An 18,503-nucleotide genomic window follows, 5' to 3' on the forward strand; every position below is an offset into this window, starting at 1 on the left:
CCAGCCTCAATCAATTGTATTAATTTCTTAGTCAAGGTTTCCAAACAATGGATGCTATTTTTTTCTCCTAAAATATCAGCAACTGCAAGCACTTTAATCCTTATATTTACACTATAAGACCAACAATATTGAGATTTTGGAACATGGCGAAGATGATGATGAAGGTCCACGACGGCACTGTAGAAGAATCTTCATGAACTTCTTCAAAAACCTTTGGGGCTGAACTAAAAAAAAAAAAAAAAAAAAACCTCTCTGAGTTCCAAAACCAGTGACCTCTTAACTTCACAAATGCTCGTCAGAACGTTTGGAGAGAACAAAAAAGAAAAAAAAAAAGGATGAAAAACATCTTGCAAAAAGTCTTCCCAGAAGTGCCGAAGCTGATGTAACAACGACTTTTTACTTTCTTCTATTTTAGCTTTCTGTAGGTGGAAAGGCCCACTTCTGCCCACATAGTGTATATTAGTATAATTTAAAATGGAATGCCTTTGTACGTACCTGAGTAAGGAGGCCTGGTTGGATCTGCAGAGGCTGAGCGCCGGGGGCCTGTGTCACTATGGGAACAGCATTCTCCATCCGCATGGAGTAACTGTTGTGCTTGGAAGGCGATGCCTGCAATCCTGGGAAGGAGCAGAAAACAAACAGGATGTCAACATATTATAATATAAACAATGTGTATATTTAGCAACTCATATTAGAAGGCAATAACCGTGCCCTAAACACAGAATATGAATCAAAGCAGAAATAAAAGTCATTGCCTCAAAGCAATAATGTTTGTGGGAGGTGTTGAACTGTGAGGGTGAAACTGTATTTATTTAAGTTATAATGGGGTCATTGTTGGTCGGGTAAAACTAATTCTGTCTTAGTGCAGTTGGATGAGCTTTGCAGTAAAAAGCAAACGTGCCAGAAAGGGTTTGCCTTTGCACATGGGAGAACACAAAAGCGGATTAAAATTGAACATGTATTTTACGAGTTAAAAAAATGCTGTTTTAAGCGATAACTCATTAAAGGGATACTTCACTTATTTAGCCCATTATAGCAATAACAAGTTAATATTTTGTCTATAATTACGGTAATGTGATACTTTCATTATTTTTCACGGATAAATAGTACTTTTAAAAACACATTTTGCAACTTGCTGTCAACTGAAAATGACATCACAAGGGCTCAGGTAACCAATCACAGCTCACCTGTTTTCTAGGTTTGGTCATGTGACATTCACAAGCTGAGCTGTGATTGGTTACCTGAGCCCTTGTGATGTTATTTTCAGTCGACCGAATGTTGCCAATGTGTTTTTAAAGGTACTAATTGTACATGAAAAATAATGAAAATAATATATCACATTTATTATAGGCAAAATATTCATGTTTGACTGCCAAAAATGGCTAAATAAGTAAAGTATCCCTTTAAATGCCAAGAACAACTTAAAGGAGAAGCCAACCCAAAAACATTTCGAACAATAATATGTTCTATGCAGCCACACTAGTCTAAACACGGCATTCTTTCTCAAGGGGCGGCCATTTTGCCACTGTCGACTGAAAATGGCATCACAGTTGCTTAAGGAACAACCAATCACGGCTCAATTTCAGAAAACAAGTGAGCCGTGAATGTTTTTTTTCCGAGACCTGAACAACTGTGATGTCATTTTCAGTCAACATGGCGAATGGCGAACACCCTGAGACGGATAAAAAAACAAAACAAAAAAAAACTGTATTTTCTAGCTGTATGGCGTTCATTCATATTCCCCAAACACAATATTCATCAGAATGCTGTGTTTAGACTGTGAGGGCACATATAACAAATAATTGGAAAGACATGTTTTGGGTTTATGTCCTCTTTAAGTTGTTAAGTTGACCATTAAAATAAAAACATTCAGTGCTGTGGTCAAGTTACGTCGTTTGTTATGTTGATACGGTGAGGTGACATGTGCTTGTATTTCACTAAATAGATTATTTTATAATCAAAAGCCATAAAAAAATTAATTAGCTAATTTTATAGAATAAAACCTCCGCCTTCCAGTACTGAGGACTCGGGTTCGAGTCCAGGCTCCGGCCTTCCCAGGTGGAGTTTGCATGTTCTCCCCGTGCCTGCGTGGGTCTTCTCCGGGTACTCCGGTCTCCTCCCACATTCCAAAGACATACATGGCAGGTCAATTGGGTGCTCCGTATTGTCCCTAGGTGTGCTTGTGAGTGTGGATGGTTGTTGGTCTCTGTGCGCCCTGCGATTGGCTGGCAACCAGTACAGGGTGTAGCCCACCTACTGCCCAAAGCCGCCTGGGATAGGCTCCAGCACCCCCGCGACCCTTGTGAGAAATAAGCGGTCAAGAAAATGGATGGATGGATAGATATAGAATAAAACCACTGGTCAGATGTTAGAAATGTCACGAATACCGTCAAAGTCGCTGTTTTGATTGATATGTTTGTTTACACGAAAAGTTATTTTTCTACGGGTTTTGGCAAAATGGTTAAATTTAAAAAAAACTTACCTACTGATTACAAGAGAAAAGGGTATAATCAAAATTATAAAAAAAATAATCATAGAACAGCAAGGTTGTGAATGTGATCAATGTAAATGAATGAGTTAATAGTAGCCACTTGTGTGGTGTTCCATCTTAAGCCTCGTTTTTACCACATTTTGTCTGCGTGCCAATGCATTCTTACTGCTAGGTCCGGTTTACCTTGGAAGCCAGGAGGACAGACGATGAGCGCCTGCTGGAAGGGATCGGGCCGGGCAGCGCAGAGTTGAGGAGCCCCCGTCTGAAGGGGCATGCTCCTTTGGGCCACAGCTGCCATGGAGGCAGCGGAGGGCTGGTAGAGTGCAGATTGGTAGTTTAGTATGGAGACATCAGGACTTGCAAAGGAAAGGGTGGAATTGTTGGTGGAGGAGGGAACCAGGTTGGTGCCCTAAAGGAATGATGGGACCAAGATGAAAAAAAAATAATAATAATGAGAGGGTGCCACTGATGGGAATAGTAGGTAGAATTGCTCAAAGGTGGGAGAGGCAATAAAGAGTAGAGGAGGCACAGACACACTTAGCAATATAGAAGGTGGATTGCCGGGCATTGATGGAAACCAACTGAAAAAACAGATTGGGATGTTGAATGCATTTTGACGAAATAATGACAGCCAATCAATGTACAAAATATTAAACTCATCAGCACCATGCCGCTTTTAAACTGAATGAATCTACTGATGCATCAGTTTGTGCAACAGTAGTTAAGATATAAGCAAACTACATGATCTCATAAAGAGACTTTACACTTTATATGCTGTGTGGTTCTTTTAAGCAATGCAATATTAAGCAAGACAATTGCTGAATTATTTTGGTTCAAATGTGTGATACAAAATCACAAACCTCTATGAGCTGCGAGGAAATTTGGCGCAGCCTACAAATCAATATGCTTGACAAGAGTAATTTTTCACCTCCAACAGTCATTCATCAATTATGTAACCTTCTCACTCTATGAGTAGTTCAGCATGTCTTGACCAGAAATAAGACGTGTGCAATACCAGACTTTGTTAGATTAAATACATCATCAAGTTTTCCTCTTGTCATTGTCCATATATTATATGGGGGTGAGAAATATGCAACATTTTCATGTATTGTTTGCTCTCTTTAGTGCGTTTGATGAATACAACAGGGAGGGAGCATAATCAATGTGGCACTGTGACATTTGTCAAAACACATGAGAGAAATGACAATTAATCTGTGTAAATAACAGTAAAAATGAAGTGCTGTTGCATCCTACACAGCATAAGCAAGATGCTTCAGCAGAATGGAAGATAATATTTAAAATCATCGTCTTAAGAGATTCAGGATCTACAATCTAAAGCCTAGAAGAGTCAAAAGTCAGCAATTCCCATTCCACGCCGTGCGGAAGCAGTAAAGCGCCACAAGCTCAAATCCAGGGGAAATGGAGAGAAGTGAGAAGACAGAGGAGGACAGGAATGAGAGGAGGGAAGGAGACGAAGCCCGGGGTAAAGGGATTCTCGAGGACTTAAAGCTCCAGAATGCAAGATAAGCAGGAAGCAGGGCTTGTCATGTGTGCAATCAGCACTTTGTGACAATCCCATAGGACCTGGCTGCAGACAGAAATGCAGCCAGATAGATATACAAGGAAGAAAGGCAGGATCGAAGGGCAGGAAATGCGCGCACGGGAAAAAAAGATGCAAACAAGAGGTCATGAGCGGCTTCACATTTAAATTATCACTGCGGTATTCAGTCATTTTGGCTTAAATGACAGCTTCTAAACCATTTACATATATGGCTTGAAATACCAATAACAGCATCTCAGTCATCACTATGGCAACCCCGGATCACCTGTTAGGCAGTCAACAATTTGTTTGTGGAGACACTAATGCTGCTTTGGTGTTGTGTGCAGTGTATCTACAAATGTTGATGCATACAAAAATGATCAAATATCACATCGACTGCAGGTTCTGCTAATGTTTACATTGACTGGCTTGCCGTACTGTGCTTCTGAGCAAGTCATGGTCTAGTAACGAATCCAAATTAATGGCTGTCCATGTTTTATTAACCAACGTAGTGGTCCAAAAGTAAATCTTTCTTCACAACAGTAGGGGGAGCCCTGGGGCTAAAACACATGCACGTCATGCTTAGAGTCAATGTAAACATATGCAATACTGCACGAAATTTTATATATATATATATATATATATATATATATATATATATATATATATATATATATATATATATATATATATATATATATATATATATATATAAACCTGAAAACTGGTTGACTGGATCATTTTCAGCTGTTTTTGTCAGCGTGACTGGGGATTGATTACTTTGATCATGGTGATTCATAGTCCAGAGTTGTTGTCATTGAGGTACAAATACACAGCATTAGTATGGTTTTGGAATTCAAATTGAATTTTACACACAAACATGTCATGGCTGTGTGTCAAAGGACAAAATAAGTTGTTGGGTGTCACCTGGCTGTGCACAGTGTTGAGCTGGTTGTTGAAGGTCATGGTGAGGTTGGTGGAGGTGGTGGGGGCCACGTGGGTGATGAAGGGCGTCTTGCTCTGGTTGACCGTGTCGTACATGTTGACACGCCGCTTGCAGATCTCCATATTCTGGAAGCATGATTTCACACTAGGAAGTGACACAGAGGGAACGGGCGTGGTTTTATGAGTGGCAGATGCAATTACGCCATGAAAGAAGGTAATTAGATAAATAGAGCTCATACTGAGTGCTGTGCGGGAAATCGAGGAGATGCGACATTGTAACAAAAGGGTGGTTGAGTGTTTCGATAGGTGTGATTCTTTTGTCTGCATCGATGGTCAGCATCTTGGTTAACAGGTCGATGAACTCCCTCCTGTCGGCTTTCTCGGCCAGCAAGTCACTCCCCTCCAGATCTGACGTCATGTTCACCTGCAGGCAGCAAATAGCGGCACAGTCAAGTGTGCGTGCTTGTGTGTATGTTGGAGGTTTTTGTCATGTTTCTTTGCAAACGTTAGTTGTTTTTTTTTCCGATGCTGGAAAAACACTTAATGCAAAAATCTGCACACTCATCTGTTCAGGTATTACCAGGCTTGCTCTTCAGTGACATTCTAAACATTTGCACTGCTATTTGTAGTGCCACTTGAAATATCGAGACAGTATATTCATTCCTGAGTTGTGACAACATGAAAGCATAAGAAACTAAAAACAGAAAATTCAACGTTTGGTTAGTGGTGAGGGAGAAAAAAAAAAGTGATTCCTCTACAAAGGACACCATTCTGAGGAGAAAGCTGACGCGACAAAGTGAACCTAAATATGTTGAGAAGCATCACACTGCTTCATCTGTATTCAAATGCTGGCCCAAGCAGCTCACGCCTGCTCACATGCAAAGCAACATGGTGAACACGCATTGATTTAACAGGCAGGGAACTGGAGGCGGGTCTTCCGTCTTGCACCTGGGGCCACAGATCAGCCAGAACAAGTTGTTCTGCTCATTTCTCCAACTAATTAAATCTGCTAGTTGGATGACAATATGCAAGCTCAACTGGAATTTCATGTGAATGGACATTTCACACATATTAAATGCACTCAGAGACAGAGACAAAGGCATAAATGCAGAATTTCTGTATCTAGATAAAAGCTGACCTCTTTTTAGTTGATAGGAGCCACCAGAAGCACAAAAAGATTCAAAGCTGATCTGATGAGGTATCACAGAAGCGTCTGAACATGTTCTTTCCACTGTTTGCTTGAGTTGACTAGGAATTAATGCACTGCTAAACGCAGCCTTCATTTTCTATGCCACTTATCCTGTTCAGAAACACAGGCGAGTCAATCGTGGTCTCCAGTTGGGCGAGGGGCAGTACACCTTCAACAGCTGCCGCAGGAATGACACAGAAAAATATCACCGTCCCGCTTCTCATTTTATTTATAAATTGATATCATCAATGAAACTACAGATGATGGAACCGTTCCCACTGCAAAACAGTTGCACGCAAAACAAACAACTAGATGAAGCCATGTCAATGAAAACATAACCTCATTAGTGAAGGAGATGATTTATTACAAATCCTTTGCACCCTGCCAACAAGCAAACTAAACAAAGTGGAAAAGATTGGACTTGCTTTCGCCTCATTCCCTGTGTTTAAACAAGCACCAAGGTCATGATATAGCTGCTCTTTGTTTAAGCCAACAAGATTGTCAGGCAGTGTGAGGACACTGGGAACAGACAGGCAGCCTTGTTTACTGTGACATGCAGAGGAACAGGTCTGCTTTCATAAAGCTACAAGCGCTTATCTGCAGGCCTGCTTCAGGGGCTATCAGATGTGCTGCCAGTCACCACCACAAATCTGATGCATTTCTTTCCCCCCCATGCAAGTTATTCAGAGTCTGTGACCACACCTCTCGATAGTGATAAAGGAATAATCTGCGGAATGGGGTGGGGAATAAACATGCTGTCTGTAACTGGTGGAAGAAATGACTTTGGGAAAGGTGCACATGCAAATTTGGTTCACGACGGACCACTGTTACCATTCTATTTGAATAATATCATTCCAACATTCTTCTATTTAGATACCGTATTTTCCCGCACAATAAGGCGCACCTTCAACAAATGACATATTCTAAAACTTTTTCCACATATAAGGCGCACCGCATTATAAGGCGCACCTTCAATAAATGACATATTTTAATACTTTTTCCATATATAAGGCGCTACAGTAGAGGCTGTGGCTACGTTATGCATCCATTAGATGGTGCTGCGCTAAAGGGAATGTCAACAAAACAGTCAGACAGGTCAGTGAAACATTATTAATAGATTACAAACCAGTTTTCTGACAACTCCATTCACTCTCAAAATGAATAAACAGCTGTTTTATAAATTTTTCTAAGGTAAAGTACTAGTATTAGCTAGCGATCCAAGATGGCGGGATCTTCTGCGCATGCGCGTCACCGATCATGCAGGGTCACCGATAGCGTCTTGACAGGGAGACCTGTTGCGGCTCAATATTGATCCATATATAAGGCGCGCTGGATTAGAAGGCGCATGGCCAGCTTTTCAAAAAATTGAAGGCTTTTAGGTGCATCTTATAGTGCGGAAAATACAGTATAAATTGTACATTATTCAATAAGATTTAATTCTCTCATGAAATAAAACTGTTTTAGTGCATCATAATGAATAAATGAATAAAGTTACACATATTGCCAGGATGGCCAGAAGGATGAGGAAGGTTGGCCTTGCGTGTGAACATCTGTTGGATGGAGCCACATCTGTGTCTTGAGGAGCACTGACATGCCACTCAGGAGTGAAGACAGAGGTGGCAGATGGGGCGCACAACACCGAAGGAGTTGTGTTGCAAAACGCGCTCGCTTGTACGCTGACCTGTATGCAGCTCTCCAGCTTGAGTAAATCTGCCAATAAGCGATGACTACAACAGAAGCAACAAGAGCACTAACAACGGAAGAGCGCATACGCCTGCCAAAGCTTCAAGCGTTTGTCATCAGGGATGCAAATTAGTGACGAGTTATAAAAGTCCAACAGATGAAAGTTGTGGCCGATCCTGTTCGACTGTAGTTGCAAATGAGCAGTAATGCACATTACAGAACGTTTGCCAGCTGCCATACAATTCAAAGAGAGACATGTGTCATGCATTAGTGTCAATCACATTATCTAGCAGCAACCAATACAAAAAAGCGCCACCAGACGATGTCGCGCCGGCAATAAGCTTGCATGTTTGTTGCTGTTGTCACTTAACTCAGCCCGAAATGTGACGCTAGGTGACAGGTGCTTTCCATTTTGTTTCATATATGTGGTTCTTAACCGAGGTTCGATCGAATCCCATGTGTTCAGTCAGTCAGTCTCAAGGGTTCGGCGGAGGTCAAGATACACACCCGATTCAAATGATTTATGAAATGCACCACTTTCCCATCATTGGCTGCAGGTGATCATGCTACATTGTTTTGCTTATATGTGCTGCAGAGAATTTAGTGCACCCAAGAGTCAACTTGTGGCTGTTGTTATTTCTTTATTATTGTAATCCCTTCATACGATGTCGAGCAAAACAATGAAGTGGTCAAACTGCAACATTAATTCACGTGTATAATGTAACAGAACAGATGGTGTTCCACAGGGTTCAATTGTGGGGCCTCTGCTGTTGTCATTGTATCTGCTGCCCCTGCTTTACATTTTAAGGAAACATTTTTAAAGTGCTCTATAAATAGAGAGTTGAGTTGAGTAATCGGATCGCATGATTTGCAATGCAAAGTTGAATAATTGATTAGTACAACTAGCTTTCTAGCAAAACTAAAGGAACACTACCTTAAATTGCATGGATATGGGGAATACAAGAATACAACACTTTCTGAATTTGAGGTGAAAAGAGCCAGATTAGATGAAAAGGCTACGCTCACTGTTCAACCGTAAATATACCTATGTCTTCAATTTGAGCACACGCACACACAAATAAACCTATTTTATTTTTCAATAAATATGTGTTAAATGAAACACATAGGAAACATAGGAAACTGGTGGGGTTCAGTACTCGCATTTGAATGATTTTAAGATTGTGATACCTTGAATCCTTCAAAGTCTATGCACCAGCACAGTGGAATAGTGGTAGAGTCTCCACCCATAGACTGGAGAAGGTCATGTGTTCAATCCCTGGCCGGGTCATAGCAAACAAATACTATAAAAATGGGACCCATTTGCCTCCCTGCTTGACACTCAGCATTACAGGTTGGAATTAGGGGGTTAGATCACCAAATGATCCCCGAGCGCAAGCCCCTGCTGCTGCTCGCCGCTCCCTCACTGGATGGGGTCAAATACAGACCAAATTTTACCCCACTTAGATGGACGTGACAATCAGTGGTACTTTTGTACTATTATATGTATATTGATTTGTGGATGGTTGTTCTTAAAATATTAATTTTGTGGAGTTTTTACTACAAAAAACACAGTACATTCTATGTTTATTTTTTATTTTGCACACTGGAATTGTGCCCAAAATTTAAATAATAAATAATAATAATAATAATAATAATAATAATACATCCATCCATCCATTTTCTTAACCGCTTGCTCATCACAAGGGTTGTTGGGGGTGCTGGAGCCTATCCCAGCCGGCTTCGGGCAGTAGGCGGGGTACACCCTGAACACTGGTTGCCAGCCAATCGCGGTACTAGTAATAATAATAATAATAATAATAATAATAATAATAATAATAATAATAATAATAAACTAACAAAAAGTACACTAAAATGAAGCATTTTCGAGAAAAAAAAACTATTAAAAACTAACAAACCGGCTTTGAAAACCAATTAAAACAACACTGAAAAAAAAAATGTTTTAAAAAAATATCTATATTTTGAAGCATGGGAGCCTCGAGTAGGGTCAAGAGCTCTGCCCTTCCTCCCATCTATATCAGACTTCCAGTTCATTTCAGTTAGATGTTCCCTGATTTACTCAAATTAGATATATACTTGGGACTAATGCCTCGCCACATTTCCCAAAACAGCAAGGATGTTTGTTATCTTCCTGGCATCCGCAGCCCTCTTGTCTTTCAGGGCCTTTAGCTATGTCATCCATTATATATACAGGGACAGATGTCCACAATACTGACTTGTTTATACGGGAGGATATGGTGAGATGGGGCATAGTAGGCAGTTTTCTCCCACATTACGCTTGTTCAGCTTTATATCCTCTGTGTTTTCAGAGTAAACTGAGTCGGGCTGCAACAGTGAGAGGAAGACGGGTGACAGCGCTTGAAGCGTTGAAGACCGAGACGAGCCGTGGGATATCAACACCCGTGCAGGTTGCTTTCATTGAACTATGTGCTGTATGTGCGTGTTTGCATGGCAACTGTAAATTCAACAAGCCCGGGCAGCGATAAAATCTTGTACTAGCCGAGAGCGTGTTATTCCAGACAGGACTCGGTGCCGCCATGGGCCCTAGTGGACAGCCATAATTGTCCCCATCATTTATGTACCTGCATGTACCCATATGGACAGTTTCCAGAGGCTGCAGCTGCTTGCGCATCAAGATGAGCATATTTCAAAGCAAATAGTTCACCAGCTTTGTCGTTATCAGGGGCAGAATCTAGCAGCATAGTGATCAGAGAGGACTCTTGGCGAGGCAATGGGGCCTGGGAAAAAATATTGTAACTTTCCATTCCCTTTGTCGTATCTAGCTGGAGCAGTATTTGGCTGTGTGAGAGCAAACAAAACTCACTATCATCTCAGTGTCAGGCACGTCCTATCAAAATGTCATGGCTACATGTGAATTTTCCAACCACGGATGCTGGGAGTCCTAATGAAAAGTGACATTATATAAAGACTGGTTAAAAGCCAGTAATTTTCTTTGTGTATGTTGATATATTGCAAGTCACTTCCTGTTGTTACACAGCACCATCAAAACAGATTCCCACTGATGACTTGTTTTTCGTAGCATAGAGAGCAGAGCACATTTAAAGGCTTCTCCTACTTGTTTTATTTCCATCGTTCTTTAAAATTATGGATGCAATTGAATCAGGATTTCATAGGCCTTATATTAAGGTATTGGTAATTATGATGGCAACCAATACCAGTAGAGGGATATATAGGTATTAGGGATGTTCGATACTACTTTTTTTCCGACCAATACCGATACCGATACTCAGACCGTCAGTACTCACCGATACCGAAAGCAACTGCCGATACCAGTAGTACATTTTGACAAATAAAAAAAATCACTAAAAGATATTTTTAAACAAATGGATTTCCTTTAATTTTGACAAAAAACAGCACAGTCACTCTTCAATAGTCTTAACGCTCAAAATAAAACACAAAAATGCTCTTTTAGTTTAAGATTCACAATTTTGAAGTATTTCCAAACCGGTGAAGTTTTGGTGAAAAACTGCTGCAAGGAGGACTCACTTAACGTCTTCCCCCTCTGCCATCGGCCGCTTGTACTCGTCTGCGTCACGAGTACTCGAGTACTTGAAAAAAGGCTGGTATCGGCCCGATACCGATACCGGTACTCGCCCATCCCAAATAGGTATTTCTTTAAAATTATATGTCATTTATTGGGGGAGAAATTTTACAAGCCAAAAGTACTAATGGTATCAGTACTTGGTATCATTATCGGTGACTACTCAAGAGTTGCGTAACTGTACTGGCATTGGTATATAAAAATATAATATACAAAAAAAAGTATTGAACATCCCTAAATATATATTAGTGTTGTTCCGATACCGTTTCTTGGCTCCCGATACCGATACCGATATCCAGCTTTGCAGTATCGGCCGATACCGATACTTAAGTTATTTTTTTCCTCAACATGAAAAAGCTGTCCTGTCATTGGTTCAGAGCATTCAAGGGCCAATAGGATATCTTAGATCGGCATGCAGTGAACATGTCACATACCAGTGAACGCCGTGCACCAGCAAGACACAAGATGCTGCATCCAAAATCCTATATTAGTGTTGGAATTAATGGTATCGGCATGTTACTTGTGAGTAGTCACCGATACCGATACCCCTATTTTAATGCAGTATCGGCACCTCTGCCGATACCGGTATCGGAACAACACTAATATATATAGTGGTTTGTGATATTGTAACTACATACCTGGGCCATATCATCCAAACAGTTGAAGATGTATTTGCGTGCCTCCTTGGACTTGATCCCTGTTTCTCCCTCGTGGTCCTCGGGAGTCTAAAGGAGACATAAAGCAGATGTTCCTCTCAAACCCTCAACATGCTTCCCCTCTCGACCTGCACTATTTGTATGTGACTCATTAGAGCCTCTTGCTGCTGATGTACAGCAGGACACAGCTTGCCCACTGAGCAACCCTGGGGTCATATACAAACAAACTCATCTAACATCCTATGATTGGGAGAAATGGATGCAAATGTTTGTCAGTTGTCAAACAGGAGACAGGGATGACTCGTTACTTTCATTAAATTATGCGCTGTATGTTGGCATGTGCATGTGTTTATATGGTGATATGGTAAAACTGTTATTGAAATCAGTTGAAAAAGTAGAAAAATCATGCTTAGTTCATACTGCCATTAAAAATTAATATTATACATTTCAAAAGAAAGAACATTTGATTGCCCATCTACATGAAACTGGTACACAGGCAGGTAAAGTTGCAAAGTTTAAACTGACACGTGCAGTTGTGCAAGTCATCAACACGCCTATTCTTGGATAAGACACCATGAGTTCATAATAAAGCTAATCAGTGACTTTTTCCACATGACATTCTACAGGCAAAAGTTCAAGCACGAGTCATGGTTCTTTTAAACATAACCGTAGCATGCTGTAGATAATGATAGGCAGATCAAATAAATCATAGGTAGAGAAGACAGACAATAATGAGTTGGTTATGGACTAAATAATAAAACCCGGGGGAGAGTGTGTTCGGAAATCATGTAACAATTATTCAGGGGGGGGAAAAATCTTAAACGTTTGTGATCAGATATCACGTAAACACCTCTGTTAAACACATGGCTAGCTGCTATTTCTACATAACTCAGTGCTATGAAAATAAATATTGGGACTAAACAGCTTCTTGTTCTTAAGGAAAACAATTTTGAATACACGGCGAACTCAGGAAAAAAATGTTTTCAAGATAAGAGAGGTAAGATAAAATGATAAACCCAACATATCTTATTCTGACAATACAAGCCTGTATTTCCTCATTTTTCCTGCTTTAAACAAACTATCCATTGGTCCAATAGTGAAAAATGTATGGAGAATGAGACATCATCTAGACCCTAACCACATTGAAAATCTTTGACATAGTCTGTAAAAGGACTCATACTGTAATTTGATTCACTTATGACTGATGCAATAAATGCTCTAGCATTGCGTAGTTTATTTTTTATTTATTTTATTTTTTTATGGCTGCGTAGTATAATATAGGTTGTATACTGTAAGTAGTGATAACGATATCCAATGTCACAACACAATATTATCACGATATGAACCATATGATGATTATCACAGCAGTGTGGGGAGGTTGCCGAAATAAAAAAAGCTCACAATACTGAATAAAAACTCAAAATAGTGTATAGTAGAAAAAAAGCACAATATAGTGTTTTTGTACATAATAACAGCAGTGACAAAATAATAATAATAATAGGCTTGGCCAGTTTGTTGGTCGTTGGTCGTTTTATTGTCTTTTGTTACTATTGGCCCAACGGCGCGAAGTATCACGGTCTATGTCGTTCACAATGCTGTGTTCGGCTGAAGCGGGTGAAAAGTAATGTTTTTTGACGGAGATGTTGAAAAATATAAATGTGTGACGTTCCCCTTAGTCTGGCAATTAGCGTGGGTTTTAAACATAGGTGGCCAAAACATACCTAATTAAAATTAACTGCACTAATAAACTAAGCAACAGAGGATGCTGGAACTTCACAAATGGAAAACGCCTTGGCCTTTTTTAACAGATGTGCTGCTTTTAATATCGTAACATGATGACGAATAATTTTAAAGTGATATTGCTGTTATTGTTACATTCCTAGTACTAACACTGGAATAATACAAAATAAAACGTCAATTTCTAATTAATTTGCCCAAACTGACACCTTAAGTGATTTTGTTAATGAATTTAGGTGAGTTTGGTTTTACCTTAAGTCTCCACAGAGGATAGGCAGAGTCTGGGTCTCTGTTGAAGAACCTGGTGGTCTTTGTCCCTGCACTCAACAGATACTCTGCAGGCAGACCCTGAGTCTGTGAGATGTACCGAATCTTCAAGACAGAAAAACAAAAAAAAATGCATTTCAAGGCAGTTTGAGGACAAAGAAAGAGCATCTGAGGGAACATTCCAAGAATACAAGCACCAATTCAAAATAGCAATGATTTACAAATGAGACATTCTGCCAAGCTTGGGTTAAATCCGACGAGTTTGTTTGGCGTTGAAGCAGAACTCTGTCATGGTCTTGCCATTGATTCTGATTGAGGGAATTCAGCTATGTCTCGCTCTGGAACACAGGGGCCCACTAATTGGACGAGTGGCACTGTGGCATATGTTGCTATAAATGGGCGGGGCCGGGGGGTTTGCGGGGATTGAAGCAACCCAATTGAAAACCCATTTACAAGCACGCATGTATGAATGCTTGTGAAGAATGTGCAAGCATCCAAACAACCAAACATGTAAAGTCAACTTATGGTCCAATACCTGATCATACTCTGAGGCTCCCGGATAGAGTGGCCATCCCAAGAAGAGCTCAGCTATCACACAGCCCAGGGACCACATGTCTATCGCCTCACAGAACGGCAGGCCCAGGATGATTTCTGGCGCTCTGTGTGAGGAAGAATAAACAATCATTAAAAAAAGAAGACATTCAAACAAGACCATCAGTTTCAGGGTGTTTTCCTTCACTTTTTTTCCTCATTATATTACATGTGATCACATTAGAGGGCACTGCTGCTACCATAATAGAACTATTCTGTGACTGACAAATATATTAAAAACTCACACACACAAGTGTGACAGGAGCGTCAGCCATTCAAAGATCTTATTTTCACACTTAATGTGAGCTTGTCGAGAAACGCCAAGTGCACTGGGTAAAAATTCAAACCAAGAGAACGTTGCTGTCCATGACTAATAAGCAATATTCCCAAACATACAAACTTCCAGCATCATCTTTGAACAAAAGTACATATCATTAGATTTTTTTGTATGTAAATTGTTTAATCTTTTGTTAAATAATCATTATTAAGCATCCATATTAGTACTATAGTACCGTATTTTCCACACTATAAGGCGCACCTCATTATAAGGCGCACCTTCAATGAATGACATATTTTACAAACTTTTCCCATATATAAGGCGCTACAGTAGAGGCTGGGGTTACGTTATGCATCCATTAGATGGTGCTGTGCTAAAGGGAATGTCAACAAAACAGTCATATAGGTCAGTCAAACTATATTAATAGATTACAAACCAGCTTTCTGACAACTCCATTCACTCCCAAAATCAATAAACAGCTGTTTTATTATTTTCTCTGAGGTAAAGTGTTAGTATTAGCTAGCGATCCAAGATGGCGGGATCTTCTGCGTCACCGATCGTGCAGGGTCACCGATAGCGTCTTGACAGCGAGGCCTGTTGCGGCTCAATATTGATCCATATATAAGGCGCACTGGATTATAAGGCGCATGGTCGACTTTTGAAAAAATTGAAGGCTTTTAGGTGCGCCTTATAGTGCGGAAAATACGGTAATCACAAAGCCCAACTAGTGTCCAGACATTAATAATAGGAACAAGAATACAAGGATCCAGACAAACCAAATGCAAGCACCGGGCAAATCATGCAAACTCCCCACAGAGATGTTCCAAAAAGAGACTCAAACTCAGACCTCCTGAACGTGAGGCAGAAATCCGAACCACTTTATCCACTCGGCACCCAACTTAAATATTATCTTGAGCCTTTGCTGAGATTCATTCCATCTTTTAGTTGGCTAAGTTTGTGTTTGAATATGTTTGTATCAATTTCTCACATGGGCTTTTCCCAGTACACGCAGACATACAGTGGTGCACAAAGATCACTCGAAGAGATAAATATCTATGATTAGATGAAAGAGGAGTACTATATATTGCACAGCAGTCCTGAACCATTTCCAAATTCCAATTAACATGCTGTTACATCCAGTAGATAACCGAGGGGATTCTTGTGAAAAATAAAATAATCTAAAAATATTAGTCTTATCCAGCCAACCTGAAACACTTCCAGGAAGATGTTCTGCCCCTCTTGCTCAGAGTGGATGTTTAAGTTAAAACTTCAAATCTCTTTGACATTTGTGATTTAGTTCCCAAAAGGGAGAAGTAAGCATAGTTGATATCCCATTTATCAATCTGGAATGTTTAACAGAAATATCCTTAATTATTCAAATCATGGTAAAAGTAAGAGAACCAAAGAATGTAGAAAACATTGGAGGGAATGATACTGGACTTCAGAGGCGTGCATGGGAATGTGGTCCAAAGTCATCAAATGAATCTACAGTAACCTAAAGGAAGCAAGTTTCAAGCAAATGGGCCCTTGCTAAATGACATCTGGTTTAAGATAAATCATGCACATCAAAATAAAGCAAAATAAAAATAAATTTAGAGTTAAGAGAGGCTATTGGGCATCATTTATTACCATTTACACACATTTCATCAGTGATTGGGAACATCATACGTTCTCTTTTGTTTGTTTGGTTGTTTTTTTTAAGAAAAACATGAGCTTACTTTTACTTGTGTAAGACATTTATCTGTCCAGCGAGTAACTCAGTTTTGCATACGTTTCAATGCAAAATGTGTATTATATCTTCAATGTTAAAGTTTTAAAACATAATAAGTTTGTAATAATAAATATAAATTGGCTGGCAACCAGTTCAGGGTGTCCCCCGCCTACTGCCCAGAGCCAGCTGAGATAGGCGCCAGCACCTCCCGCGACCCTTGTGAGGAATATGTGGTCAAGAAAATGGATGCATGGATGGATGGATGGATGGATGGATGGATGGATAGATGGATGGATGGATGTAGGGGTGTGAATTGCCTAGTACCTGACGATTCGATTCGTATCACGATTCACAGGTCACGATTCGATTCGATACCGATTAATCCCGATACGAATTTATAAGTCGATTGTTGAGATTTTTTTTCATTCAAATTTAGAAAATACTAATCATTAAGCTCGTAGAGTGTAAGATTTATATGAAAATTTATTATTTATTTATCTGAAATTTCAGTCTTATAGAGGTTGCAATCTGTTTCATGTTTGAACAGCATTAAAATAAAATATTAAGGCTTAATGTTCCGTTCATATAACATTCTTCCATGCTCAAGGTGTGAATCCTAACCCCGAAGTCAGACGTTTCAATATTTTTCCATTAAAAATGGAAGTTTAAAAATCGATTCACACAAACAAAAACAAAAACAAAAAAAAGAAAAAAAAAAAGGCAATGATGATAAGACGTTGAATCGGTAAGACTACCGAATGAACAATTCTGAGCTCTTCAAAAAATAAAAAATAAAATAAATAATCGATTTTTTTTTTATTGAATCAATTCGAGAATCGCGCGATGTAGTATCGCGATATATCGCCGAATCGATTTTTTTTTAACACCCCTAGATGGATGTTTCGACTTTTTGAAGTGACATGTTGCATGACAATAGTGTTTAAAAAAAGACACACATTTGTTCACAGAAAGTTGTCTCTGTTAAGAAGACATTTGCATTTGTTTGTTTTTTGTTTTTTTGTTTTTTGTAAATACACTAAAGTACTCACTGTGAAGAAGACACCGGTTTTAATATTGTGTTTCAGAGATGGTCCAAAAAGAAGCTATTTTCTCATTGAAAAAAAAACGTGTGTTTATGTCTTGAGTAGTTTTATCGTAGGTCATGTTGTGAGATGATCGTTATCGTGAGCCTTTTGTATCACATATAGTATCGAATCGTGAGGTACCCAGAGGTTCCCACCCCTAGCGTGTGATGGTGAAATGTGTCACGTTGACGTTAAGCTTGGGCCCATTTCAGTCGGAACCTTCCTAGGTAATGCTCTAATACACTGCTTAAATATTCGGATGGCTACGCTGCATGTGCCTGCTCATGACTGAAGATCCTCTATTTCAGCAAAATACAATTAAGAGAATGAGACAGAACTAGCTGAAAACAAAAGGGGTGGGAAGAAAAGCTTGTTGCTCATAATATCAAACTGCAAGTGTAAATTGACATCTGATGCAGACCTTGCACTGGAACCAACAGTTTTCCTCCTTTCAGTACAAGTGGTTAATAACTCATGTAGAGTCTGCGTGATATAGTTTTTACACTGTTAGAGGTAGGTGGCAAACAACAAACTGCACCTAAGTTCTGGGCCTGTTTAATACCTTTTAAAGTAACAAAAATGGATATGAGGAATTGTCTAAGCCAACACATTGTCTGTCAGTGCTTTTTCACCTAGCAAGAACCAATACTGAGGCGTTTGGATACAATAGCTGATAAAAGTGACATTTAGCTGACACTGATGCTTCATCACCATGTAATGTGCACCACTTTACATTCATCTCCAGATGGCA

At 39.7% G+C, this 18,503-nt stretch overlaps 1 protein-coding gene across 4 annotated transcripts in view; it reads right to left on the reverse strand.

The window, feature by feature from the left end:
• hipk2 (homeodomain interacting protein kinase 2) overlaps nt 1-18,503 on the reverse strand; it is an 89,997-nt gene that overhangs the window by 16,165 nt on the left and 55,329 nt on the right. For 2 of the 4 annotated variants that reach the window (XM_077516585.1, XM_077516584.1), the window contains exons 3-9: nt 14,624-14,747; nt 14,074-14,193; nt 12,067-12,153; nt 5,216-5,400; nt 4,959-5,121; nt 2,675-2,804; nt 496-617 (exon numbers count right to left, since the gene is read on the reverse strand). In XM_077516585.1, coding sequence (XP_077372711.1) covers nt 496-617; nt 2,675-2,804; nt 4,959-5,121; nt 5,216-5,400; nt 12,067-12,153; nt 14,074-14,193; nt 14,624-14,747 — 931 coding nt within the window. Of the gene's footprint in view, nt 1-495; nt 618-2,674; nt 2,901-4,958; nt 5,122-5,215; nt 5,401-12,066; nt 12,154-14,073; nt 14,194-14,623; nt 14,748-18,503 lie in introns of all 4 variants that reach the window. The other 2 variants (XM_077516583.1, XM_077516582.1) reach the window with 1 other exon arrangement.

Source organism: Festucalex cinctus, chromosome 3, assembly GCF_051991245.1.
Source record: "Festucalex cinctus isolate MCC-2025b chromosome 3, RoL_Fcin_1.0, whole genome shotgun sequence".
Classification (NCBI taxonomy): domain Eukaryota; kingdom Metazoa; phylum Chordata; class Actinopteri; order Syngnathiformes; family Syngnathidae; genus Festucalex; species Festucalex cinctus.